Source organism: Dermacentor andersoni, chromosome 9 (assembly GCF_023375885.2).
Source record: "Dermacentor andersoni chromosome 9, qqDerAnde1_hic_scaffold, whole genome shotgun sequence".
NCBI classification, from domain to species: Eukaryota; Metazoa; Arthropoda; class Arachnida; order Ixodida; family Ixodidae; genus Dermacentor; species Dermacentor andersoni.
Window position 1 is genome coordinate 115,818,317 of NC_092822.1, and position 27,991 is coordinate 115,846,307.

The 27,991-nt window shown below is 45.3% G+C and overlaps 1 protein-coding gene across 1 annotated transcript; it reads left to right on the forward strand.

The window, feature by feature from the left end:
• Window positions 1-4,843: 4,843 nt before the first annotated feature.
• Window positions 4,844-27,990, forward strand: BORCS6 (BLOC-1 related complex subunit 6). Its single transcript, XM_050177143.3, has 6 exons — window positions 4,844-5,933; window positions 10,215-10,489; window positions 15,381-15,550; window positions 19,031-19,114; window positions 25,837-25,913; window positions 27,833-27,990. Exons 1-6 carry the CDS (start codon window positions 5,548-5,550, stop codon window positions 27,888-27,890), a joined length of 1,050 nt encoding a protein of 349 aa, XP_050033100.1. The 5' UTR covers window positions 4,844-5,547; the 3' UTR covers window positions 27,891-27,990.
• Window position 27,991: the final 1 nt, after the last annotated feature.

Here is a 27,991-nt window from a genome sequence, read left to right on the forward strand (position 1 = left end):
TGACATTAGCCGGGAAGCGGGCGTGGGCGAGCGTCTCAGTGCGCGTTTTCTGCTACTCACCCAACATCGCAATCTCGGCGCCGAAGCAGAAATCTTCCTCGCGTCTCTGCTTGCTGCATATCCGAGTTATAGCCTATGGCTGTGTGCCGGTTCTAAGTTTCGCGAGCCAAGCTTCACGCAGCTCCTTGTCCTGCGGCTACGTGTGAATAAGGCTCACGCCGGGCTCCGTTGAGTACGTCCGTCACTGCGGCACCGCGAGCAGTAGCCTACCATGCTGCACGCCTCCAAAGGCAGCCGCTACCTGTTATAGTACTTTCAAATGTTGTCAAGCAGACACCCAAGGCGGTAAAGCCTCACCACTTAATCAGAACCGGAGCGCAGCTGGGACTTTAAACTTTTGTTTTCAGCTCGCTTCGGCGTTTCCGGAGCAGCCGACACGGTGCTGTGTCCACGTGATCCCTCATGCCACGTCACGCCGACGGTGACACCAGTTTTTTCCAGTGGTGGTGGAGCTCGCCCCCAATAGGATGCTGATGCTGGTTATAACGGCGCGAGGTAGCGTCACCTCGGCGGCTGATCGGTGCCACACAAAATGCAGAGCAGAACTGACACAGTTTGAAGCGCAAAAAAGACACAGCACAAAAGTAAGGACAAACACAGCGTTTCAATTTCCTTTTATGCCCTGTCTTGTCTTGCGCTTTAAAAATTTCTCAAGTATGCACCAACTAAGCCCACAGAACTCTATGCCACAGAATGTTCGCTACGCCAACGTTGGTGTACGCAGCACCGTTTATAATGCTTGTACGCCATGGAGGAAGGAAACTGAGGAGAAGCCCTACCCAAAACCCCTTGAATTTAAAAGTAGCGACACTCTCCTCCTCACGGCGCTTTCCTCCTCGATTCTCCTCGCCCGCCGACTGCGCACGGCGCGCTATTCCTCCTGGGCTCCCACGGACGGGCCGCAGGATTCTTTGGAGGTGTAGTACTTTGGGCCAGTTGCGCGCCCCAGTGGGGTTGAAAATTTTGAGAAATGCTAATAACAGCATCGATAATGCTGGAGGCAACGTTTATGAGGGGGTTGGTTTTTTCTTAAAGCCGTATGAACGGGGCATACTGATTTAAAGGAAGCTTTGAGGCGAGTTCTATACTCCAGACAATTTTTCTGCCACATTTTTTTGCCTTCGTGCGTCTGGTCTAGTATTCCTTGTGACACATCCCTTTGTGTGTGGCTTATTAAGGAAAGACCTCTGTTTCAAGGTCCCGTTGTGAGCTACAGAAAATATCACGTGACCGAAGAAAGGCGGGAAGCGAACCAAAGCATGTGCAGCCGCGTATAAGAGATGATTAATGATTACCAAAGTAATGATTGATTAGTGATTGGATTAAGATGAATTCGCGTGTATTAAGGAAGATTAAGGGGGATCAAAGTCAATGAAGGTGCATTAGGGTGAATGAAGATGGATTAAGGTGCATAAAGGAGGACTAGGTTGGATTAAGGTCGATGAGGTTAATTAGGGTGGATGAAGGTGCGTTGATGTGCACTGAGGACGATTATGGTGGATTAAAGTCCATGAAGAATAATAATGGTGGATTAAGGGGGATTAAGGTGCATTAAAGAGGATTATGGCGGGCTAGGGTGGATTAAAGTTAATGAGGAAGCATTACGGTTGATTAAGTAGGATTAAAGTGCATTAAGGAGGGTTAGAGTAGATTAAGGTCGATGAAGGTGGATTAGGGTGCATTAAGGAGGACTTTCGTGGATTATGGTGAATTAAAGTGAATGAAGGAGGATTGAGGACGATGAATGTGCATTAGGAGGATTATGGTAGACTAATCGGTCTTAATACTCAATGAGCCCCAATTCACCTTAGTCCACCTTAATGCTCCTTCATCCACCTTAATACTCCCAATCCACCTTAATACAACCTAATCAACCTACATCGCCCCTAATGCAACTTAGTCTACCCTTTGCGGTCTTAATCCTCCTTTATCAACCCTAATCCATCATAATCCTCCTTCATCCACCTTAATCCTTATTCACGCACTTTAATCCCACTTAATCCTGCTTAATGGTCCCAATCTACCTTAATGCACCCTAATCCGTCTCTATCAAACCTAATCCTGCTCCATGGCCCTTATCCACATTAGTCTACCCTAGTCCATCCAAATCGGTCTTAATCCTCCTTTATAAACCCTAATTCACCTTAATCCACATTAATCGACCTTAATCTTCCTCTATCCACCGTAATCCTCCCTAATCCTTGATCATGCACCCTAATCCACCCCAATCGGTCTTAATACCCTTTCATCAACACTTCACCTTAATCCGCCTTAATCCTCCTCCACGCACCTTAATCTTTATTCCCGCATCTTAATCCTTCGTAATGCACTCTAATCCACCTTAATCTTCTTTTATACACTCTAATCAACCTTAATCCTCCCTAATCCACCTTATGTCAACCACTAATGATTCATTAATTAACTTGGGTAATCATTCTCTTATACAGGGGTGGACATGCTTTGGGTCCCCTGTGGCCTTCCTTGGGTCACGTGATACTTCCCGTTTACAACGCGACCTTGAAACAAAGATCTAAAGGCTCTCGCCTTAAAACTGAAAAAAAACTCAATTTTGACTAGTTAACGTTTATCACCTACAATACTACGGGTATACTTCCCACTAATTTTTTCAGGGCGCAAAGCAGAATCAATACTGCGCTTCCGACTGAATAACAACAGTTAGCGACGTGCGAAGTGATGGAGCCGCCCCAGAATATTAAGCATACTGAGGACAACCGCAACAAAAACGCTGGTGAGCAGGCCGGAAGAATGAAAAAAAAAATGCAGTATTACGGGATGCTTTGCTACGAGCTATAAGAAAGACTCCTCAGCTCGCAAACAACGCTGTTCTTTGTCGGAACAAAGTTGTTTCGGCCAATGTCATGCAGCCACTGCTTCCTACGCAAGCCGTCACGCTTTCGTTGTGGTATCATAAAAACGGCACAACCATCTTCAAGCTTCTTGCTGCAGTTATATGCGCAACAGCCCTGCATAGCGCTAGCACATAGACCAGAAACACTGCGCACAACGTTCGCTACGCCGAGCTAAAGCGCCGAGCCAGCCGTGCTCAGGAGGAAAATGGCGCGAACGAAAAAGAAAAACACAAGCAAAACTCAAGATCCGCGCGTTTCCAAGGGCAACGGCAGGGAGACCAATCGTCGTGCAGAAAAACGGGGGCAATACTGGTTGCCGCGGGGGAACGCGCAAGGGGCGAGGAGGAGGCGAGGAGGTCGCGCGGTGGCGGCAGAGTTCAAAGAGTGTCGCTACTTTCAAATTATCAAGGGATTTTACCTACCCCCTCCGCGCGCTAGGAGAAAAGTGTGGAGGAAATGACGTAGTAGGTTCTCCTCTTCTTTGCTGATTTTTTAATTCTTTGCCGTGGCGGCCACGCCTTTCGGGCCACAATGGCGGCTTTGCTTTGGTTTTGTGCGCTCACACGTGTTGCTCCGTAGGTTTCGTACCGTGGCAAAGGCGCTGTGCGGGCCAGGTTCGCGTTGGTCTCCGTGCTTTGTTGCGCTGCGTTAGCTGGACCGTGCTCTCCCGGATTTCGCTGTGACCAGGTGGGACACGAGGAACTAAAGTTCGTGAAATTAACGCGCATGCAACGCTGTACGCAATGTACCGCACCACGGCAATGGCAACAGACGAAGGAATATCCGCGGGAAATATTGCCCTGTTTGGCGGAATCATGCTAACGTGCTAACGATATTTTAGTACTGCGGCGGAGCGCGCGCGTCCGAGCACCACGGTTGCGCGCAGCGCGGCGTGGTTTCGCGAGAAATGTAAACAAGAGAGGAGAGCTGGCCCGATAGGCGGAGCAAGGCCATGAGCAACGCCAACTTCCGGCTTCACTTTATAGCGTCCTCGATCACCTGCAGCGGTGCGCACCGTGGCGCCTTGGTGCGCACTTTCATCCTCGATCAACCGCACCGGTGCGCACCGACCATCCTCGATCACCGGAAGCACACCCTGTTGGAGCGGTTTTCCGTTGCCCCGTCTCGCACCGAGAAAATCGGCGGTGCGCCGGGGTGCAATCCCAGCAAGCAGTGCGGGACGCGCGACGCGCGCGCGCACAGCCGACTGCAGAAGCGCAGACGCTCTGGCCCGATAGCTGCGGTTGCAACGGAGTTGACGGAGTTAGCTAGTGGAGATGTCGGCAATGAGAAAGGAAGCGCTAGTAGTTGCCGCAATCGATGAGCTTTCTTCAAGTTCGTCTGAGAGCGAAGACTACGTACATGCTGATCGACGTCGTCCAAAAACAATGTGGTGAAGAGCGACCGAAAGTGGACAGGTTCGTTGAACGGGTCGTCAGGAACGGGTCTTCAGGATTAATTATAATATCCGTTGGTGTTTGCTTGCAACCAGGTATGTCGGAGCACGCCGTTTAACAAGGTTCGAGCGCTTGCCGCGGATGCTAAGCACCTGCAAACAAAAAAATGTGCGCGCGCGCGTGTTCGTGCACGTTTTGCGCGCCAGGGGTAAAGTGGCGCTGCATGCAAGCACCCTGAGCACCCTGCACGGGGTGCAGTTTTGTCCTCGATGTTGACCCTCCGCAGTGCGCCACCACCGCGGTGCAAAGCGCACCTTTTTGGTTTCGGGGCAATCCCGGGGCAAGGTGGTCGAGGACGCCATGAGTTTCCTTCCTCCGTGTTGTACGCAGTGTCGACGTCATCTCACTCATAGTGAGAAACTCTATGGTCGACATAGAGAATAAAGAACCAAAGGTGTCGATCAGTCGTAACAAGTGTGTTACGAAAGTGCGCATTATCACTTCAACTACAACTTCCTCGCTTTCTAATGCAACAAGTCACATGTTTGAAGTAGGTCGTGGTTTGAAGAACGTTGACAATTTTGAAGTGCGCGCTGACTGCTTTAGACCAGAGAATTTAAAAGCCAAGTCAAGACAAGATCAATCAGCTGTACGGCACGGTGTGCGCGTCTGCGAAGCAGGTATATGACAAGTGTTTTATGTGGCAAGTTTATCCGCGTTTTCCCTCTCTGTGGCCGCATAAACACACGGAATTGGCATCCACCCTTCTTATTCTGCTGCACTCCTGCCAAACTGTAGCTGGACGGCGCGACACCACGGATGGTCATCTCGAAGCGCTGTCGGATTGTTGGCCCAGGCAGAACCAGAGAGGCATAAGTTCACTCGCTTGGTTATCTGCATCTCGAAGGTCTGCAGAACTAGAGCAGCCCGATTGAAAATAACTCAGATTGTTTCGCGAGGACGTCCACTTTGCGCGCACGAAACAAGCGCGCACGGACGGTCACCCACATTGTTAGTTCGACAGTCGCTATCGAGCAGTTTCCATCCTAGGGCGAGTCGGTGGGCAGTCAGTATGACAGTCGCTCGCCGGGCGCTGGACTTGGTCGGGACCGCCCACACTTCCGTGCCGCGCTAGTTAGCGCTAGGCGGTTCCGTGCGTATATCGGCGCGTTCCGGACCCTCGTATTCCTAGGGCGAACCGCCGTGTCGCGGCCAGCAGCATGAGCGTCGAGAATCGGCCGCCGAACTTGGAGAACCTGGACAACTGCGCGTCCAGGCTGCGGCGCGACGAAGAGGCCGACGCCAACGGCGTGACCAGCGACGAAGACGGCCCGGCGGCGAGCCCCTCGGTGTCGCCGCTGGCGTCGATCGACGGCGGCGACGACTCGCCGACGTCGGACGACATGCCGGACGCGATGACCGCCTCGTACAGCGAGATCTACCAGGAAGGGGACGACGACGACGACCTGCTGCCGGGCGAAATCTCGGACCTGGCAGAGGTGCAGGACGCCACGCTGGGCATCAACGAGCTCGTCGACCAGATCAACCGCGAGGAGCGGGAGGGCACAGCTCGCGCTACCTCGTCGCGTGCCAACTCCAGCAGCAGGTGAGCCTGGAGCGGAAGGGGTTTGTCGCGAAAGCGAAGCCGGACCGCCGCCATCATAGGAGGGGGTACGATAAAACGTTATCTTATCCCCTCCCCCCCACCCCACCCCCCCAAAAAATACGCCTTCCTCACACTTCGAACAAGTTCAGGATGGCTAATTTTTCCGCACAGACATCTGTTTTACTGGTTTAGGATGAAGCCTGAACGTCCTGGAAAATTTTATTGAAGATCCTGTCATCAGTACTCAACCAAAGGTGATGTTTTCATCGAAAACAACCAGCTCTTATTTTCGAGTGAGCTAGCGTGTGCATTAACAGGGCAAGAGCACTTGATTTCTGAGTGGACTCCAGCCGACAAGGCTCTACTTCAGAGGCTAAGCAGCGGCAAACGCTGGCTTCAGCTCTGCTGGTAAGGAGCTGCAGGAGCTTCCACTCCAGAAACATTGGGTGGCCCGTAGTTGGTAGATGTTAATGTATAACCTTTGAGTTACTGGCACATACTCACTCTATGAGATTGGCTATCAACTGGCTAGTTCAAAATAAAACAGGAAATGAGATACCTAAATGAAATCAAACTAAAGTTGAGATTAGGTAGGTTAGAATAAAAAAGAAAAGGATTGGATAAATAGCGAATGGATAAAGAACAACATATGGCTGCCCAACACTTGATGACACACTCTACCAGGTCTTCTAAATGCCCTTTGTTACAACAATATTGCCTTGGAAACCACCTCATGCAAGAAGCTGTTAGAATATTTTTGACTGACTGACATTCTATTGTATATTAAAGCAAATTACTGCATTGTTCTCTTCTTTATATATGTATGTCATTAATTTTTTCATCTGGGAAGTACCTGTTGTGATAATATGTACCGTTGTATCACACATATGTATTGTAATTTGAGAGTGTTGCCCAGTGTCTTTGCTGCCAAAGTTTGTGGCCGGGTGTCCATGGCAAGTCAAGCTGTCTAAGAGGCAGCTTTTACTATGGGCACCCTGACACCATGTGTATTGTGGTGGTGAAATAAAATTATTATTATTATTATTAAAAGCAACAATGAGACAACTTGAAATAATTTTGGCATAAAGAAAGGGAAAGTTTAGTTCTGTGATTTGTCCTACATGAAGTAGCACTACCTACAACGTGGAATTGGCCAAGAATCGGATGGTAGCAGAAAGAAACACACACAAAAAGAATTTTGTCAAATTAAAGTGGTGTTAACAGCTCATTAGTAAATAAACATAATAAAGGAGCATGATGCTCTGAACTGTGACATTGACATTTTCATGAACTTTATATAGACAAAATAATACTTTTATTGATTAATAATTAGACTAAAAATGATACAAATTGCTTGGGAGTCTCCTTATATCACTGAGGATAGGGCATCTCGTACGTTCCTGTTGAATAAACTTAGTTTTGAGGTCCTGAGGGGGATGAGTCTCATCCCAAGCTGATGAAGGATGCTCTCCAGAAGACGTCTCCTTTGAATTTAAAGGAATGTTCTGTAGACTCATGTTTATTGCAAAAAATAACGTTGAGGGGCAGAAGCCAAGCCAAAGGAAGCACTGGCTCATTGCCACAGCACTGTTTTCAAAGCTACTCCGCAGACTAGCTGGCATCTTCTGAAGCGGGCTCGCAGGAACTGTTGGAGAGACAAGGTGTGCGGTTAATGATAATCATCTGTTGGAAAACTGGGCGAGATGCCAACTAGATTGTTTAGTTTCTTTTTGAAAATGATCCAATTTTCACTCATGGTATGACAAGGAAAGGCACTTGCAAAACTGGGTAAAATTGCGTTAGTTCATGATTAATTGCTTCATAATTGCCCTTTTCATACAAACGAATAGTCTTTTTAACAGTTGGGGTCAGAATGGGTTTAATTACGAAATCGACATGAATGACTTTATAGTCACTCATTTCGGGAAGATACGCGATGGATGACACGCCCTCGGGATTACTTGTTAAGACAACGTCTAGAATATTTTGGCAATTATCGGTGACACGGATTGGTTCTGTGAGCACTTCGGATAAGTGAAAATTGAGGCATACCTCAAGGAACTTGTTCGATTCCCTTGATGTAACCATTGGTGCAGGCCGGCTTGACCAATCAATATTAGGAAAATTAAAGTCTCCAAATAGAATTACATGCATGTTGGGGTGTTTGGTTATTATTTCACTTAAGATGTTATTCAGCTTGAAACAGAAGTCTGGAGTGCTATGAGGGGGCCTATAGCAAACGCCAAGTAAAATTGAATGGGGTGCGGCATGGCATTTAAGCCATAGGATTTCAAGATCGGACATAATGTTAACAGATGTACATGATATATTTTGGTTTATGGCGACAAGTACTCTCCCCCCCTCATGCCCCTGCGATCGTTTCGGAACAGTTGAAAATTTGGTAGGTCAGCGAGCACCTCGCTGTCCGTTACGTCTCCTGTAAGCCATGTTTCCATTATTATTAGAAGGTTACTGCAAGATGACGAAACCAGATTCTAAATAATGTCACGTTTTGGGATGAAGCTCCATGTGTTAGTGAAAATAGCGGTAAGGAACAAGTTTGATCGCAGGGCAGGCCGAGGGTGGGAAGGCACATGATCATGACTGGGCAATTGCTACGATATTTCCTTAACAGATTCTGTGGAATGGTCAAACATGTATAGTTTGGTACCAATATGTAATGTTTTGAAGCGCAGAGAATAGGACGTGGATTTTGATTTGGTGAAAGCGATAAGGTTTTTGCGAGCAATTCTGATGGACTGAGGGAAATCTTCTCCGATGCTGAAATTGCTTCCCTTAAATTTGGGGCCATTAGAAAGTAGAGACACTTTAGTTTTGAATTGATTAAATTTTACGATAAGTGGCTGAGCACGGCCTTCTGTATGGTGTCCAAGGCGATGCACACGGTCAATATAATTGGGATCAACGACGAATTTCAAGTGTTCATTACAGTGGTGGATGATGATTTTTTCAGATTCTGCAAATGTTTCTTTTGGGTTAATGAATGACTACAAGCAATACTCACAAGTTTCTGTGTAGCTGCCTCTGCCACACAATCGTAAACAAAACTTGGATCATACATTTTGTTTCTGCATTTGTTTGAAAAGTTTTGTTGTGGTTTCACTTGTGATAATTTGCAATACTTGGTTTAGCAGATGAACAACAGTTAACAGTCGGCTGTTGCAAAATATTTGATTAGTTTAAAATAGTCGAAAATACCGAATAGTTCCTTTTTGAATACGAATAGTTAGTGTGCAATATTTTATTTGTATCCGAAACTTCGAATAGTCGCCCACTCCTGTAAGAAAATGTAACATGAAGACAAGACATGAGAAAGGTGATGGGATGAACTCTACACACATACTCATGAGTTGTTGCTAACTGCTTCAGAGCATGAAAATACACTTGCATACTAGCGCACGCTCACACATACACCCAAGGAAGGGCCCCCCTTTTTTACACACGCTTTCTTGGGTGTTTGTGTGTCTGAGTGCTGGCATGTATGTGAGTGGGCATTTCCCTGCACTCTGAATCTGTGGTCAAGATAGGTTACCAACTAGCCCAGCTATAATTTCCCCACATGATATGTGCGCCTGTGTATATAGCATGTACTTGTCTTGCAAATTATTTGACCTGAATGGAAACATTAGTTTTTGATACCCTGTTTGTGCTTGGTGGAAGAAATCATTTATTTATTTATTTATTTAGTACCTGCTTCACCTATACTAGTATTACAGCAGGGGGTACATATTCTATGTAACATAAAATCATTGTTGCTCAAATCAAGCACACAAAGCACATTTGTAGGTGGAAGAACATTCCAGTCTTATTGTCCGAGGAAAGAACATGCGGCAAGGTGTGACCTGCAAGAGGAAGTTCACAAATTTTTGCACTGCGGTCTCTTCTTTGCAAGATATATGATGGAGGTCTAATAAATATTTGTCTATTTAGAGCTGTTTTTGAATAATACTATATGCCCGGACCAGGACGAATTTTTTTTCAACTGCGAAGCTTTTCTTTCGAGGCACCCGTATGGGTTTCCTTTGTAGCACTTAGCTATGTTTGGGTGGATGTCTCATTTTCGCTTCATTAATTACTTCTCTCCACCTTGAGGGTTTCCACAGTACTACGTCCAATACTATATGCTGCTAAAATTTTTTTACTGAAGCCATTTTCAATGGTGTTCTAATCCCGCCATTTCGGCTTACACTTGCCAGGATGAGAAAAGTGCAGCCGTGGGTGTGGGCCCGGTCAAACTCTCCCGATTGGGTTGTGTTTCAGACCTCAGAGCCTGGGTGTCAAGGCGGTCAAGCCGCACCAAAGTAGCCGTCTTCCCTCTGCGATGACGGACAGCCAAATCACCAGCCCCGGCTCGTCCATGATGAGTGCCGAGGAGGCGTTTGAGGACTCGCCACTCCTACGGCACGGAGCCGCCGGTGGCTTGGGACTGTCCGAGCTCGCTGGGACGCTCACATACGAGGGCGACATGGTCAGCTTTGTTGCCGAGGACCTTCAGGAGAAGATCAAGCTGAGCAGTCCTGTCAGCAAGGTTGCAGGTTGGTTGCAGCTGTGTCACGTGCGACGGTGCTGGTGTCCGGAATGGGTGTGGAGCGATGGACCAAGCTCGGCATGCTCAAAGCGCACGCGTACCCCCTAGCGAAGCCATGATGTGGGTAGTCCTTGCCACCTTTACAGTGTACTCAGGTTCAAGGCAGCCTTGAGGAGAATCTTGAGGCCAGCTGCATTGAGTATATTATTTATTTATTTATTTATTTATTTATTAACACTGCATTCCTATAATATGGCTGTAGCTGGAGTGGGAACTAGAGATAACAGTAAATCAGCAAGAAGACAACAGGGCAAACGCAAGCAAATAATTAAAGCAATAACAAAGCCAAGCAAGCACAAGCAAAAAACGAATTATAGTACAGGTAGAGGAAATTACTCATTCAATAAGTGATCCCGTATGCCAACTTTTTAAGAGCTTTTTAATGCAAGGAATGAACAGTACTGGTCAGTTAATTTCAGTGTTACATTGTACGTATAAAATGTGTTTGACTGTGTTAGTATGAGAAAAAAAAAAGCATATTTAAAGTGTGAGTACTGCGACTACAACTGTCTTTAGCAAGTGTGATACGGCTACAATTACCAATGTTAAAGATGTAGTTCATGATGATATACTGGAATTTTAGCGATTGAGTATAGTAACACAACAGGTGTGGTTTATTTATTTCTGTGGCTGTCCATAGTGTGTGTTGCGTTGTATGTGCGTGTGTGTGTGTGCGTGCGTGCGCGTATCTTTCTCTGTTTACCTATGGCACCATATAGTAGCATTGCAGTGGTAACAAAGCCATGATTGATGAACCCAAATGGCACAAAAGCATTTGAAACAGTTGTGACATGCAACAAACAGTCACAAAACACAAGAACAGTGTCACAATGGTAACGCAAATAGCTCGTTAGAAATAATAGGTACAGCTTTACAATAGATGCAATCAGTAGACCTAATTTTGCTAGTTAAAGGGGGATGTGTTTTGTTGCAAGTGTGTCTTCTCGGTACTGTCCTGACTGCATAATACCTCCCAATACTCTCTGTTCTGTCATCACTATGTTTAAGACAGTTTGCCACAATTAAATTTAAAAAAATCACTGCGAAGCGCAGTTGCTACTTAGGTTGCTGAGGGCTATGGCTACCAGGATCCTTTTCGTGCTGGCTGTATGTCACGACTTGTCACCTGTTCGCCATTGGCGCGAAGTCGTCGACGGGGTATACAAGCCGGTTGGTCGTTCTGTACTCAAGTGAACACAGCGAAGCAGTCAGAGTCGGGAGAAAAACAGAAAAAAAAAATATTTGTCGACTGAACAATGACACAAAAATAAAAATAAATACAAAAAAACACAAGAACACTAACACATGTGCACTTAGTCTAGATCAATGATGAAGACAAAAGAAGTACAACGAACAGCTAACAGTAAATATAGAAATTAACACTACACAAAACACGGTGGTCAACTAAACAGAATTCAAAAGAAAACAAATGATGGCATACGCATGGCCGGGCAGCAGCAGCAAGTCCATAAAGCGTGGAGTTGACGGCAGAGCTTTCCCGAAGAACGCCGGCAAGCCAATCTCGTTGTGGTAAATGCGATTGCTGGGCTGGGTTTCCCGGGAGTCTAGGTCTGCCGTCTTCCCTCGAGCAGGTTGAGCTCACTTGAGTGGATCTACCGTGAGCTTCGTTGCAGACGTTGGTTTGTCGTCTCTTACACCAACTAGTAACTTGCAGTTCAGATGTGGCTAGGCGGCCCAAGTGATACTGGACGGCACTAGCTCCTTGACGCTTCTCAGCAGATTGTAGGCTCAGCTTCTAGACTGCTTAGCCCAGTCTAATACCTGCGTTTAAATAACTTCTCCTTTCCCTAGTTCCCTACGTTGGGGAACGGCAGCTAGCTATTGGTGACAATCCAATCAAGTTCACCTAATTGTATCCCGGCTTCTCCCAAGGTCTCGTCCGCGCCCCTTTTAGTTAGGGGCGAGGGAGCGGGTGATTCCCCCCTGCATTTAGAGGTTGCGCACTCGTATCGCACCAGACACGCACAACCTTGAGTTCGTGGTGGGCCTCTATTGTTCATTCACAAACAAAGGAGAAACAATGGCAGCCGGCCATACGGTGCTGTCGGCACATACAAGGTCAGCACTTCGTGGACACAGGATTGCACAGACACCACATACTTCGAAGCATTCGCACCCCCGCCTTCTTAGTAAGCTTCTCAATGCACGCTTGGGGCAGAGAATATGCAGGGGTTCCTACGAAAAGCTGCCAGTGCGTCACGGTCGTGCCGACGACAAAAAGCCAATAATCTCTAAGCCTGCCTGCGACTTCTTTCGGCCGCTTGCCCGAGTGGCCGGCAATGCCAGTCTTGCTCGCCGGTCCCTATTTCCACGACCTTCTGGCGCCCGTTGATTGGTGCTGTTGAATAATGCCTAATCGAATAATGCCGCACCGTGACACGGTGTAATGAAGCCTCTGTGAGATTGGTCTATCACATTTACATTAGAGCCTTCTTGTAGGTTATAGGGCAGTCATCAAGAATTGGACGGAAACCCGTCTGGTTGAGAATATACATGACAACAGTTAAAAGCTGGCAGTGTAATTAATGTAAAGGCAAGGCTCCCGTGTGGGAGCCGAAACGTCTTTCGTTTTATAAACTTTATCGTCGGTGTCCGCTTTTAACTGTTTCGAATTGTAGGGAAATCATTGGGACCCAGAAAAACTGAAGCATTTTGCCACAGATTTTGAGAATGTGTCTTTTGAAACTATAGTGCGAAAGACAGAATTTGTACTGCATCTATATCACTCCATTACTGCCCGTCTTCAGTTTCACAAATTGGGGCATCTGCTCTTAAGTGAGCGATTGCAAAAGTTATTCGTAAAAAGTTATTTATTAACTGGCATCACCCTGCATCTTGAAAGTAGTGTCCACCTCGTAAAGCAATGCAGGCGTCTTGAGAGGATTGCAATATCTACCACGGGAAATGTTTATCAAGTCTGCTTTCATACAGACAGATAACCAGCAAAGCAGATAACGATATACTGCCTTTAAAAGGAAGCTTTAGCTGTGGTACACTCCGATTTCCCAATTCAAATATAAATGTAAAACGCATAAGTGCTTTTATGAGATAACCACTTGACCGATTTGAATGAGATTTGTCTCATTTGAGTAAGGAAGTTAAATTCTAGCGACTGTAGGAAGCAAAATTATGATTTAGAGCCTAGAAATTACAAAGAAGATATTTTTGAAAATTGTTAGGTTTCAAATAATTCAATCACCAGGTTTAAAGATACATAACTCTGTACCAAAACCAGATACTATTGCAGTTATGCAAAGTGCACCTGTTAGAGCACGTAATGTGAACAAATTTGATATTGAATTTACAGGTTATGTGAAAGAGTTATTGTTTGCAAAGGTTTTGCTAAAGTCCTACTCACAAATTTGTAGTATATTTCAAAGTGGTGTATGATTGGGGCACTTCAATTTTGGGTGAAATCCAGTAATTCCTGATTTTTGCACCCTGAAGAAAATTTATGAAAGTCGGCTTAAACCCTATTTCTTCCCAAAGTACCTCCCTTCGTAAAGGACAGCAAATGCAGGTGTTACAAAACTAATAAATGCTGCCACCTCGTGTGAGCAAGTGGTCAAGATATATCACATTAGTAATATTATTATTATAAGAATATGGTAGGTGCTTTGCTTTTGCTTAACACTCAAGTGAAAACTGGCACATATAAAAATATAATATATTCATTGCTTGTCGATCTTGAGTGAATGAAAGCTTCTTGCTGTCTTTTAGTATCCGCATTTACATGAATACGACAATGGCGCATTGCATCGCATCTCCCTGCACCTCGCATACATCTAAATGGTGGTAATCTGCTAGGAAGTGAATTAACTTAGCGCTGACATTGCTCTGTGTTCTGAACAGTAGCTGTGACATTTGGACAACGTTTATTCAATTATGTTGCATTCAAAGAAAGGTGACTGATTTGCATAATTGGTATTGTGTTTTGTTGCAAGAGTGCGTAATTGGGAACCAGTAAAACAGGATGACAACAGACAAAGACGAAAGGCACGAAAAGGTCTAGGATGGACACAGAAATGGAAATTGCATCGACAAGGGCTTGTGAGACGAGGAAAAGCATCCCATCTCTTGCAAAACATAGATGTGTGCACTAGCTTTTGTACTTTATTTTTGTTAAGTAATGCAGAGAATAAGGAAGACATTGCCACACCGATCTCTATTTCTAGTTATTATTGATGTAGCTTATTTTATGTACTAATAATTCCTGTCGCTACAAGGATTTGTAGAAATGAGTTTGTCACATGATTTGCGAGCAGCTCTTTTTGCCTGTGTGTGTTCTCGAAAGCGATATCACTTGATTAAATAAAATGATTATGTGTAATATGAGGTCATTGAGTGTGTTAATTGTTTGTAAAGTTAGCAGAAGAATACTAAACTTTGGGCTGACAGAAAACATAACCACTGATTCCTTCCTAGTTTTTGTGCCAGACAAAGAAACCCTATTTCTCCCCAGTTTTACTCCTTCAAAATAGTATGCAATCTTTAACCCATAAATTTCAAAAAAATATAATATAAAAAACGAAGGACCCTATGTATAATACATCAATTTTGTCCTCTTTAGATCTATTATTAGGTTCAGCTCGCAGAATTGTGATATTGGTTTTCATTGCTGAGTTACAGAGTTGTAAACTGGAGAGTATCGCCTTTTGAAATTTCGCACTATTCAACAATTCTTGCTCAATTCTTGCTCACATGCTCAGATCCCAAGCTAAATCTTCCTCTCAAGTAGACGGAGAGAGAGTTGTCTTGTGGCGTGGACAATTGAGTTGTGGTATGGCGAAGGTAAGTGAACTGTGAAATCTGTGCAGAGCCGTTTCCTTCATCATGTTCCTCAACGTCGAGTCTGTGCCGGCAGATGTATGCCCCACACATTGCCCCCATCGATCCAAGTGCCTTGGCCGACTTGGAAGAAGAAGCACGCACGGTCGCAGCCTCAGTCGAGACTCTGCTCGAGAGTCTCACCACAGCCATGCACGGGGTAAGCTTGCTCGAACGTCCGAGTCTACAGTTCCAAGGCAGCACTTTGAAGAACCAAGGTCTCCATTATTAGCGTTTTACAGTGAAACTGTAAAGGGTGGTCCTGCAATGTATCTTTTTTTTTTAATGTGTGGTGGCGAAGGCCGATGGCAGCGTGGGGTGGAGTGGTTGGTATCAAGTGTCAACAAAAGAACAGCCTGCAACTGACAATGCAGCCTGTATCAGAGCTCAGAATTAGCTTTAGAATTCACACCAACAGTTATGAAATAAAAGTCACCTTGCCTCTACCTCACTCTGATAGACAACGAGTTCGTTGTGTAATTTATCTTGGCCAGCAATCCGTAACTTTTGTTTCTCGTTTCACATTTCGCCGGCTCCACGTTGGAAGTCAGCTAGGAGTAGCCCAAATTGCCAAAAATTTTACAGGTGTCACATTGCGAGTCTTTTGACTAAGATCAATTTTAGTATCTGTTCTTATGAGTATGTTCCCGTCTCTTCTTGAAAATGATTTTAAAAGAAAAACACAGGTTTGTGTACAAAGCTTGGATATACTGAAGCCCATAGAAATGGTCAGGTATAGCGAAGGAATTTAGTTGCACTGTGCGTATAGTGAGGGGTTTCCAAAGTCTTGCGTAGATATCAGGCAGCAGCAAAACAGACCCTACAAATGGAGTAATTTGGATTTGTATACATGTATGAAGGCTTTATTTATGTGTTCCTCGGGCATCTAACATTTGTTTTTTGCATGTTTTCACACCCTTTCTCTTGCCACAATACCCAGTATGCCAGAGTAAACATTTGCTGTTTGATGTGATCAAAGAAGTACTATGATCCTGGAGTTTCTTACAGTTTGGAAAGTGGTGCTGTTGTGGTGCTCTTGCATGCATTGAAATTCTAGAAAGTGATGGTTTCAGATAGGAGTATTTCTTGGAGAGCCACAGCTCTCTGAATCTGCATGTTGCTGTTTGTGCCTACCTCTCACAGTGGTCTGTACTAGAACTATGTGTAAAATCGTGTTTACAATATGTTATAAGAATTTGTTATTAAACATAACCGCTCATGTTATCCTGATAAGTTATGATATAAAAACTTGTTATTAAACATTGTCACTCACGCTATCACTCATGTTAGGCTATAAGACGATATAAAACTCGGAACAATGCCACAGGTACGTCGTAAAATTTTGAAAAAAGGAGAGGCTCTGGCATCATTGTGTTAAGTGAAGGGCACTGTGCCTCGGTTTTAATCGGGTTGCCATAGTTTATTTGTTGTGTACAACCTGTGAGCAAGCATAAATGCAATGTATGTAGTCAAAAGTTCGGCAGAGAACCGTCTGGCCAGGTAATTATAAATTATGTCACTGACAAGATTTGCTATACTATAATATTGTACATTCCAATTGCTATACTATAAATGCACTTGTTACGAATATTAATTTCTGGGAAAGCTTTACTTGTGCAGCCGTGACAGTGTTTTAGGCCAAGCCGCGTTAAAAACAAGCCAGACCTTCCATATTCACGGAGTTGCAGTACCCTTGAAGAAATTTGCATAGATGGTGGCTCCAGATTTCTGCCTAAATGTTATTCTAGGAAACTCTACAAATAACATTGTAAAGCAGCATAAGGGGCTATGGGAGGCATTGTAGTAAGGGGCTCTAGAGTAATTTCGATGTCCTGGGTTTCCTTAACGTGCACCATGGTACATGAGTGTTTTTGCATTATGACCCCATCAGAATGTGGTCGTGGCAACTGCAGGTTGAACCTGCAACCTTGGGCTCATCAGTAGAGTGCCTTGGCCACTGATCCACCATAATGGGTTGAGTGGAGAGAGAGGGGCTCCTTGACGAGTGTTGAAGGGGTTTGCCTGCTGGCATGCTAGCAAGCTACTCTAGGAGAATGCTGTGATAAATGAAATGACACACACAGGACATACGACAGACACAACACACACCAAACATGCAACATGCAGAATCAAAGTGTCTCATTGAGACCACTGTTCTGCGGAGAAAATGCGATCTCTGATGTAAATTGAGTGCGGTCGTTAGGAGTGTGGAGAGGCTGTGATAATTCTCTGTTCTCCAGTGTATTGGATGCAGGGCATAGTGGTGATCTTATCAACTTAATTTTATATAAGAAGATTTTGCATTGGCAGCTTTTCAGATGAATACAGTGCAGACATGCATAATGATGCTGCTAAAGTCCACGCGGCACGTTGAAATCGCACATTGGGTCGTGGGTTTGAATAGGCGTGCACTGCTTCTTCGAGTTGAACCAAGTAGCGCACCATGAGCGCCACACAAAAAGAAACAGTATGGCTGAACTGTCACTCCTAGAGAAAGGTGTTGGGGCTTACGCTGAGGATTACTCTTGTGCTGAACAAGCAGAACAGTCAGTGTGTGGATTGCCCTTCTTGCTGCAGTAGAGGGCAGCCACTGCCATACAACACTGTGCAGTCTATGTCGTTGCAAGCATATTATTACTGCATGGAAGACTTCAGGGAATAACAGGTATGTGAAGCCCCTGTACATGAGTCGGAGATTGACACCAAAAGCAGATGGATGCAGCAGCCATCTGTATATACCTGTGAACTCCTTTAATTTCTTCATTCATAGAGAGATGCAGTTGATGTCAGATGGTCGCCCTTCTGCTAAGGGAGTTTAATGAAAGTTTTGGTGAAGAAAGTTCAGCGATATCCTTGACGGCTAAAGGGAGTAGTTTCGTTGCCACAGTTTTGGTTTTCCTAAAGTCAGCTTCGCCACATGGTGTTGAGTTAGCTTTGTCGCAATGCAGCTGTGTTATGCGGTAAAGCATACAAACGCTGCGATTATGGTTTTGGTGACGTGCCCGATTACACCACGCAGGCACTATTTAGGCCAATGTCCCTGGAAAATAAAGTCTGTTAGAATTGGGTAAATACTATAATCGTACATTCCGAGCTATTGCTTGAAAAGCTTTCAACGGGGGAATGATGTGTGTTCACTGTTCCCTGAGCTCCGCTGAGACACGCTGCTTGCCTCTAAAGAAGTTATGCTGACTGATCAAGTTTGAATTACTTGGCGAATGCAAATTTTGGGATCGAAATAACAAACATTTGGGCCCATTTGAATGCATGGGCACTGCGCTGGACCTTTGGTCGGGATCTAATTATCTGAAAAGTCAAACTAATCAAAGCCAAATTAACAGAAGTCTACTAAATATATTTTAATTACATGTCCTTGCATCGCAAGTCAAGGACAAAAATACTTCCATGAATTATATATATATCTGCATCCCAGTTTAATTGTAGATGATCCACTTGCACCCACCATTTTTAGACGAAACGGCCTTTTTGTATAAACCTTAGAAACAATGCAGCTTTTGCTGCTCTTTACTACTGATTATCTAACAATACTCTGTGGCTGGTTCAGGATAGTCTAAGTTGCGTTTGTGCCATTAAACCCAACTTAGCTAACTTTTCTTCAACTTGTGCTCTCCTGTTTCAGATCTCATCCATGACGGTGGACTGCATGAGGTTGTATGAGAAGGGCATCTCCAAGACTTGCGATGTGGCAGATTCCAACATCAAGGTATGCGCACAATTGCCGAGTAACGCTACTGAGACATCTCTTTTCATGATTTCCTGTTGACAGTAGCGCGGGCCCCATGTGGATGAAATGTCATGCGCAAGATGATGGTTGAGTTCCTTATGAAGCATACTATTTACGAGGTGTGTTCAAAAAGAAACCGAGCTTTTGCTATAACACCTTTACTGCTTATGGTACAACATTTTAAGTGCTGTCCCCTTCAAAGTAGTCCCTTCTACTGGCAATGCACTCTTCCCATCTTTTCTTCCATTTTTGGAAAGCCTCCTGGAATGCATTTTCTGGAATAGTGCGCAGGTCTCTTCTCGCATTGTCCTGGATCTCCTCTACAGTTTGGAAACGACATTCTTTCAAGGTGGTTTTAAGCTTGGGGAATAGAAAAAAGTCTACTGGGGCTAGGTCCGGAGAATACGGTGGGTGGGGCACAACAGGAGTGTGGCGTTTACTAAGTAGCTGCGGACAAGAAGGGACGCGTGAGCCGGGGCATTGTCATGATGCAGTATCCAAGCCCCATTTTCGCACAATTCAGGTCTCTTACTGCGCACAGAATCTCTCAAACGTGCTAGCATTTCCTGCTAAATTTCTTTGTTTACTGTCTGACCACGTGGCACAAATTCCTGACGGACAATGCCTTTGCAGTAAAAAAACACAACCAACATCACCTTCATTTTTGACCGACACATGCATGCTTTTTTTGGACGAGGAGAACCTTTGGCCACCCACTGTGATGACTGCACTTTCGTTTCAAAATCATAGCCATAAACCCATGTCTGATTGCCTGTTATGATGTTCTTAAGAAAGTTTTCATCGTCAGTGGCAGCGGCGAGCAGTTCCTGGCTGATTTAAACACGAATCTGCTTCTGTTCGTGAGTCAACAAATGTGGCACGAGTTCTGCACTAGCACGATGCATCCCAAGTTTGTCACTCAAAATTTCATGACATGATGTTACGCTGATACCCAGTTTGTCAGCGACTTTTCAAACAGTCAACCAACGATTTCCACGAATCACAGTTCGAACTCTCTCGACGTGGTCGTCATCTGTGCATGTGGAAGGTCGTACAGGCTTGGGATCGTCACCGTCCGAAATTCTTCTGTGTTCCAAACGCTTGAACCAATTATATCACTGCGTGTGACTCATACAGTCCTCCCCGCATGCTTGGCTAAGCAACTGAAATGTCTCTGTGAAAGCTTTCCCAAGTTTGTAGCAGAACTTCACACACACACACACACACACGCTGTTCTTCCAATTCCTTCATTGTCACTTTGGCACCAATCCGAAGAACAGCTTGTTCATATGCTCACTTCAGCGGCTGTAGCTCGCCAACTAACGGCCAGAGTGAAATGCGGAAAATGGCAGTTTGTTGTCTAAACCTGCCGCTACATGCCCTCAGTAGCTGCAGCGTGCTCCCTCTGCCAGTTGGCGTGCTATTTCAAAACTTTGGTTTCTTTTTGAATACACCTAGTATGTTGAAACTCAGCATGACGGATTTGTGTTTTTGACCGAGAGCTTTATGTGAGAATTTAAGGGATCTATAGAAAGCCTGACAGCTTCCTAACACTTCTGATGGCTGTAACATTGCTAGTGAGCATTTATGGGTCAAATCCTGCGAGCGACCACCATGATAATTTGGCCATAATTGCTCTGGCGCTTACTTTATGGCAGGCAAGCATAACATAATATAGCAGAAAGATGTGTGTAGGGGAGCCAAAACACAGGTGCATCTGGTGTGCAAAACTCATCACACTGCACCACATGTGTAATCTGCAGCCAATGTTTTATACGTCCTTCTTTCATTTGTTTACAACACGGTAGCTATAGCTAGTATATATATATATGCACGCAGTAGAACCTTGTTCATACGTGTTGAAAAAAAAAAGACAAAAATATACTAACCGGGAAAACGTACGATCCGAAGTAACTAAATACATTTGACAAACGAAACTATTGTTTACATCTACGCAATACGAAGCGTCGAGCTGGTAGTACTCCGGCAGCCGGAGACATGTTTTGTTGTTTTTCTATTGTGTGTGTTTTAAGAGGGCGGCGGGAAACTGAAATGAAATCGAGCTGGTAGGTGATGCTGGATGCCGCCGAAGCAAAACGTGATACCAACACCACGCCTCCTGCAGCAGGGAACGGCAGCACGTTGTTACGTTTCGCCTACGACGCGCGGTATAGCCGGCGCGGATGCAACGGACGCCGGGGCTTCCTTCAAAGCGGCGGACATTTTGGCCCGTTCGGAGCTGCCGCAAAGGCTCCCCGCCAAGCGCGTCCAGGCGTGTTTCAGTGCCACGTGTCTTCGTGTGTGCGTGTGTGTGTGTGTGCCCACGCTTGTCAAAGCGCGGCAGCCGGGGAGAGGAGCTCCCCAAGTGTGAAGCGAGGAGGTCTGATCGGCGCCTGCTCGGCGGCTGAGTCACTACACTCGTCTCAACATGTCTCTCAGCTCGTCCGTGCTCCGCCGTCACGTGGTCTCATCCCGTGACCTTCCTTCTTGCCCGCGACGCCGAGAGTATAAGAGCAGCTGCCCCCGGACGCCAGGAGGGAGGCTCCGATATCTTCCGTTGCGTTACGTGCTCTCCCGTCTCTCCACTTCGGTCGACCTGACCGGCCGCTCTTTTGCGATGCTAGAATAAACAAGTTGTTCTGTTACCAGTCGACTCATGCTTTGCCGGGACCTCCGGATGCTTCCAGTTGTGCCCCAGGCCGCCAGGCCAACGCTACCCTTGGGGCTTGCGATCCAATTGCAACAACTCGTGCTAGCGGTGCGATTGCAATAACGGGAGTCAGCACAGAGGTTCCAACAACGTTTAGATTATCGCCTACTAAAACTGTGCCATATACACTACCAATGGCACTACGCACCAGTTGCACTGAAACAGATAGGTGAAGATGCTTATTGCAATACGCGTGGTGGCGATAGCTGTGAATGAGGAGTGCGATGACCCACACAGAGATTTGCAGGTACTACCAGAATAAGATAGTGTGCGCGCCGTCGTTTTTAAGTGAGACAGGCAGCTATATACTGTTCTCGATTGCACGCGCCTCACGCCTTTTCTTGTTCACACATATACGATCGCAGCCTGTAGCAGGGAACGGCAGTGCGTTTTGGTTATCACCTATTAAAAGCGTGCTCTACGCTTCCGACGGCACCATGTGCTGTGAAACAGATAGGCGAAGATGCTTATCACAATGCACGTGGTGTCTCGCAGACAATTGCGCAAAAACGAGAGTGATGCCATCATGGCATCCAGTATCACACCAGCGCATGCACCAGTGCAAGCCTCGCATAATGCGGTTTATGCTGTATGCCTCCTGCCTGGAACTGTACTTTGAAAGCACGTGACTTTGTTTGCGGCTTCCGACATACACGCATGCTGCCGTGTGCCCAGTTTGGTTGCGCTCCTGTGCTTTGGTACTTCGCGTGTGCCCTCTTTTTACTGTGACCGGGTTCGAAGTGTTTGTTGTAACAATATAGCAATTTAAAGAATGCTCTTTATATCTGGAAACAGTTTCAATAGGCAGGGTTCGAAAATCGTAAATGCACTCAAATGTGGTCATTACGACCGATAGATCTTTACAGACGTAGGATCGATATATATATATATGAACAAAAAGAAAGGGAACTGAGGGGCCTGATTTTTTTTAGTCAGGTTATACGAAGCCAACATTAGTGGAATACCTGTGGCAAGTTGTTTCTTTACCCACTATCATTTACCTTTGTTTGTCATTTCTTTATTTCAAGCAAGAACTACAGTTAATGTCCCCTGTGCTGTCCTTCGTGTCATCATTTATTTGATTATAGAAATACATACAGTAAAACCTCATTCACGTTTTGGAAAAAAATGGGAGAGAGAAGCATACTAACCGGGAAGGTGCATAGGGTGAAGCCACTAAAAGAATGACATCTATGTAATGCAAAGTGTTGCAAATTTTTTCAACTTTATGGTGAACAAATGTTGTTTGTAATAGCTGGAATGTTAGTTGATTAGCTTATATAAAATTACGGTAACAAGAAGAGAATGCACAGGGACAATTTCTCACTACACTTAAGCACTACCGGCACACAACTGGTGTCATCTGCGTGTGTTACAACATGTTACAACAAATGTAGCGATTGGCAATATGTCAAGCTGCGACATCATGTCCCTCTGCAAGGCAGTAGACGAGCGGAGTGTCGCTATCCGATTGGCGCCAGGATTTGCGCATTTGTGGCCATGACTTTACACTGGAGGATTACTACTCCAATAGCGTTTCGTTAGTCTGGTATTTGGGTAAACGCAAGCGAGGGGACAGGGCCTGGCCACTTGACCTTGTCGTTTCACGGGGTGAGCAGAAATGCAAACGTAAATGATCTGCACGGTGCAGCCATCTGGTGGCACATGGCTCCCAAACACAGTAGCAGCGACGAAGTGTATTCGTCTTTGCTGCTGGTCTAAATTTTTCACAGGAGCATAATCGTTAACCCGTTTTTGAAAATGTTTAAAATGTTTTACATTTGGTTAGAGCAATATTAGTTCTTTGTTTGGCTGGTTAGGCTCTGCACCACCAGGTGGCTGGACTGGGCAGACCGATCAGTCCACTCACGTATGTGCACGCTAAAGTTCCTTCATCAGCTTGAGTTTATGCCTCCACCCATCTGTCAAATTACCCAGCTCACCTGTGGTTACCAGAATATTAGACACGTTCGGCACTGCTACACAATGCTCGCAACGCATGCTGCTTTAATAGCGCTCGCTTGGGGTCTACTGCCAAGCAGCTGGTGGAGAGGTTGGAGAGGCTTCGCACGCTCACTCCTAGAGAACCGGAAGCAGACACGACGTGGCATCATGACACAGAGCCAGTGAAGGCAGAGCTTAGCCCCGATCACTTGGCGAACTAGTTGAGGAGAAAATGCATGACTATAGAGGAGGGTAACTTGTAATCGTTCGTAGCTCTCTTAATATGAGACGCTTCACACAAATTGTGGTGCGAATGATTAACTTTAGCTGTACCCTATGCATCTACAAAATTTGTCCAAACCATTTCAGGGACCCTTTAATCAAGGAACAACACAGATTTTGTAGGGGACTGTCCTGTATAACACAGCTCATTGTGTTCTATCGTAACATGGCATGAAACGTTGACGCGAGTGGACAGGTGTACAGCACCTTCCAGGATTCCCAAAAATTGTTTGGCATGGTACCACACTTACTTATATTATATATTGATGCAGCTGTGTATAAGTGGATAAAAAAAATACTTGTCTCGAGTCAATGCGTTGTTCTGAATGAAAAATGTTCCAAGTACGAAAGTGCCATGTCGGGAGTCCTACAAGGCTCCGTTCTGGGTCCACTTTTATTTTTAGTTTGTTTATGACATTTCTGGAGGAATTTCACCTTGGTTATGGATGCTTGCTGATGATTATGTTGTGGTTAAGAATATTTCTAAGGAAATCGACACTGCTAAACTTCAGAAAGACTTAAAAACGTATTCAAAACTGGTGTACTACATGGAAAATTAATTTAAGTATAGAAAAGTGCGTGCAGGTTTCCTTTACCACAAAGAAGAAACTGATTCAATCCTATTAGTGTTTAAATAATGGAACATTAAGACAAAAGTGTACATGTAAATACCTAGGTGTAATGATGCCATCCGACTGCTCATGGAAGCCCCATGTAAGTAACGTCGTGGCTAAGGCTGGCAAAGCGTTGAACTTCATTCAGTGGAAATTGTGATGCTCACATGTGTTACTAAAGAATGTGTCTTTAGTAACTTGTACTTGGCAAGTTTCGGAGTATTTGTTGACTTTTAACTGGATATAGTTATACTATATATTGCTCTAATACGTGAACCATGTTTTCACCACTACTATTTTTGTATACTGCTTGAATTTATTTGTTAGTTTTCTTTTTATTATGCCACCCCTGCTTGGTCTTCGGACTGCATAATGTTCTAAATAAAATAAAACTGAAGATAGAATGGCTGTGTACTGTGGGACCCCGCCGAAGTTGCACTCATTACCGCTCTAGAACTGCCAGGTTCATTTTAGGGGCAGTATGGAAGGAGAGAGGAGTTGCACGGCATTGAAAGGCGAGCTTTGTTGGGGTTCACTGATTGCCCGGTGCAGAAAACTGAGACTGAAGCTGTTATATTTAATGTACCATAGCTGGAATGAGCAAAGAAACCTACCTAAGTGAACCTTGCTATATCTCAAGATGTAACAATTATGACTGCAACATCCTAGAGTACCAAACCAAGACGAGCTAACTCCTTTTTTTGTCTGAATAGTAAACCAGTGGAACAGGCTGACTGAAGAGCAAGTGCACTGTATAAACGAACATGTATTCTATTCTTTGCTGTAACACCCTTGGGCATTGCGGGATATTCTTTGCAAAAAGATAAAACATGTTTCAGGGTCCCTTTAAGCCTAGAAGCGTATGGTGAGGGGCTAGTTGGTATGACATTATGCGAACAACGAGAAACTGCGCAAAAAAGAACAAGACATACAAGACAGGCGCCTGTGTCGTGTGGTTCTTTCTCTGTCTTGTTCTTTTTTGCGCAGTTTTTCGTTGTTCGCATAATCCCTTTAAGCCCTATTAGAGCCAAAGACAATTAGCAAGAATGTTGCCTCGAAATCCTAGCAAAGCGAGACCAAGCTTGTGCAATGACAAAGCTAGGCTCTGCGTTTTGTTTCAGCCATTAATCTTTTGTGTGGAATTCATGCAGGCGATGTACCAGCTAATGGCCAAGTTTGAAGAGCTGAGCAACTCCATGCGACCGCTGGACGGCCTCGTAGCAGAAGTGTATCCTTTGCTGCAGTGTGGCGTTTTTGTCCCAGACTCGCTGTGGTTGAACAGAAGTGGATATGTTCATAGCGCTTGGTCTGTGTCCATCCTTTTGTGTTTCAGTCTATTTTTGTATTTGTGCAGTTTGATGAACTCTTCTGCAGTTCAGCATAGACAAAACGCAGGCAAGGAAAGGAATAACGTGAGCACAGTGCTACTGCTGTTTGTCCCTCTTCTCGTCAGTTGGTCAGTTTGGTGAAGTCCTGTCTCTGATTGGTTCTCACAACAAACTGGTCAAAGTAGAGCTCGAGTCTCCTGTTAGACATGCACATTGTTATGTCCACGGTGGCAAGAACTAGAAGGCGGAGTCAACTATTTACTGAGGTAGTCGACAGGAGATGCCCCCTGCAGAATGTGGTAGGGTCCATCAAGCTTGGGAACAGGCTTGCTGAAGAGGCCAAAGGTGTGGCACGGTGCAGATATCCACACAAGGAATGTGGAAGTGGAGGTGCCAGAGAGTGGTTTCATTCAGTGATTGGATCTTTGTCATGGGAACTGCAGGACCAGAACAAAGCTTTCCTTCCTGTCCAGTCTTGGTGATGGGTTGCCTGCAAATGTGACGTCACATTTACATTGGCAAGCCTCAAGTCACCTTCTTCCCAGGTTTATTGCATGCTCTAGTCACCTCTGTTTTCCTTTTCTTTCGTCCCTCACCATCTCACTTGGAGTTGCATGACAGGCCTGTTGCTAGGCCCAACCTCTACAGCTATAATTAAAGTTTCTCTCTTAGTTGACCAACAATAAAAAAGAGAAATTATGTGGCAGCTCAGGTGTGATGTGTTGCTGAGCACTGGTGCGAGTTTCCACATGCTTGTGATTTCAGAAGCAGTTGCGGTGTAGCTTCAAGTGCAGCACTGGGCTGGAGAGAGAGGGTGATGCTGAAGCTGTAGTTCTTGCCAGTGGGTGCGAGCCAATCCAGTTAAGCATGTGGGCAGATGGACAGCGGTATGCAAGGCTTTGTATGGCAGGTTTGGCACGTTCAAAGCCCAAATGCAGCACTCTAAAGATGGCTGTTCATTGAACTGGGAGCATCTGGGCTTTGTGGGTAATGTAAAGTTGAACAAGATGGGAAGTTGGGTAAGCTTGGAGGTGTGCATCCGTGTGAAGAGAACAGAGTGCAAATGGAAACAGGTCCTTTTGCCTGGTCCTTTTTTTCCCCCCTTGTCTGTGTTCATTCTTAAGGTGGAGGTATAGTCTGCCGATTCTTTTGACAGCACCGCGCGAGCGTCGACTGGCCGGCAGGGCAGCACCTTCTAACAGTGCAAAGCGACTAGATCAGCAAGAGTAGTGCATGCGCACGAAGTTCACTGGAAGCGCAAGTTTCGTCTGCTAGGCTGTTTCAATCAGCACGACACAGCCCCTGGCACGAATAACTTGGTGCAAGCTCCCCAGCTTATCAGAGATAACTGCTTCCAGCGAACTTGGCATGCATGCACTACTGCTCTTGCCGATCTCGTCGCTTCGCACGGTTAGAAGGCGCCGATCAGCCAGCCAGTCGATGCTCGCGCATTAGACTGTATAGGGGGGCTAAGAGCAAGTTTGTCTGCACACATTTTTGGAGGATGCATGGCTTAGGAGGACATTTTGTGCAGCGTTACATTGAATGCAACCACAGCTCATTTCAGTGAAGAGTGCATTGCATTGTCAAGTCTCATACTGTCACTGCACTTGGTGAGTAATTCTGCAGTACACTAATGCAATTATCGTGCGTACATTGTTTTGCTCTTTGACGGTGACCATATTTCACTGGATTGTCACTGTGTTACCAGAGTAATGCAAGTAAGACCATTATATTAAATATCTGTGCATGGAAACTGTGCTCACATCGCACTTTACCGAATTGGAAGCACTGTTGGCCTTGACACTAGCCATTCCAGGAAGAGCATCAAGAAGCTGCTGGATCACTTCGAGAATGCTGTGGAGGGTAGGATCTGAACAACAGGCAGCAAGCTGGCAGAAGAGAGTGTAACATAGGCTTTGTTATTTATACTTGCACAAAGTCAAAATAAATGGCCCTTACAGCCATCAACACAGAC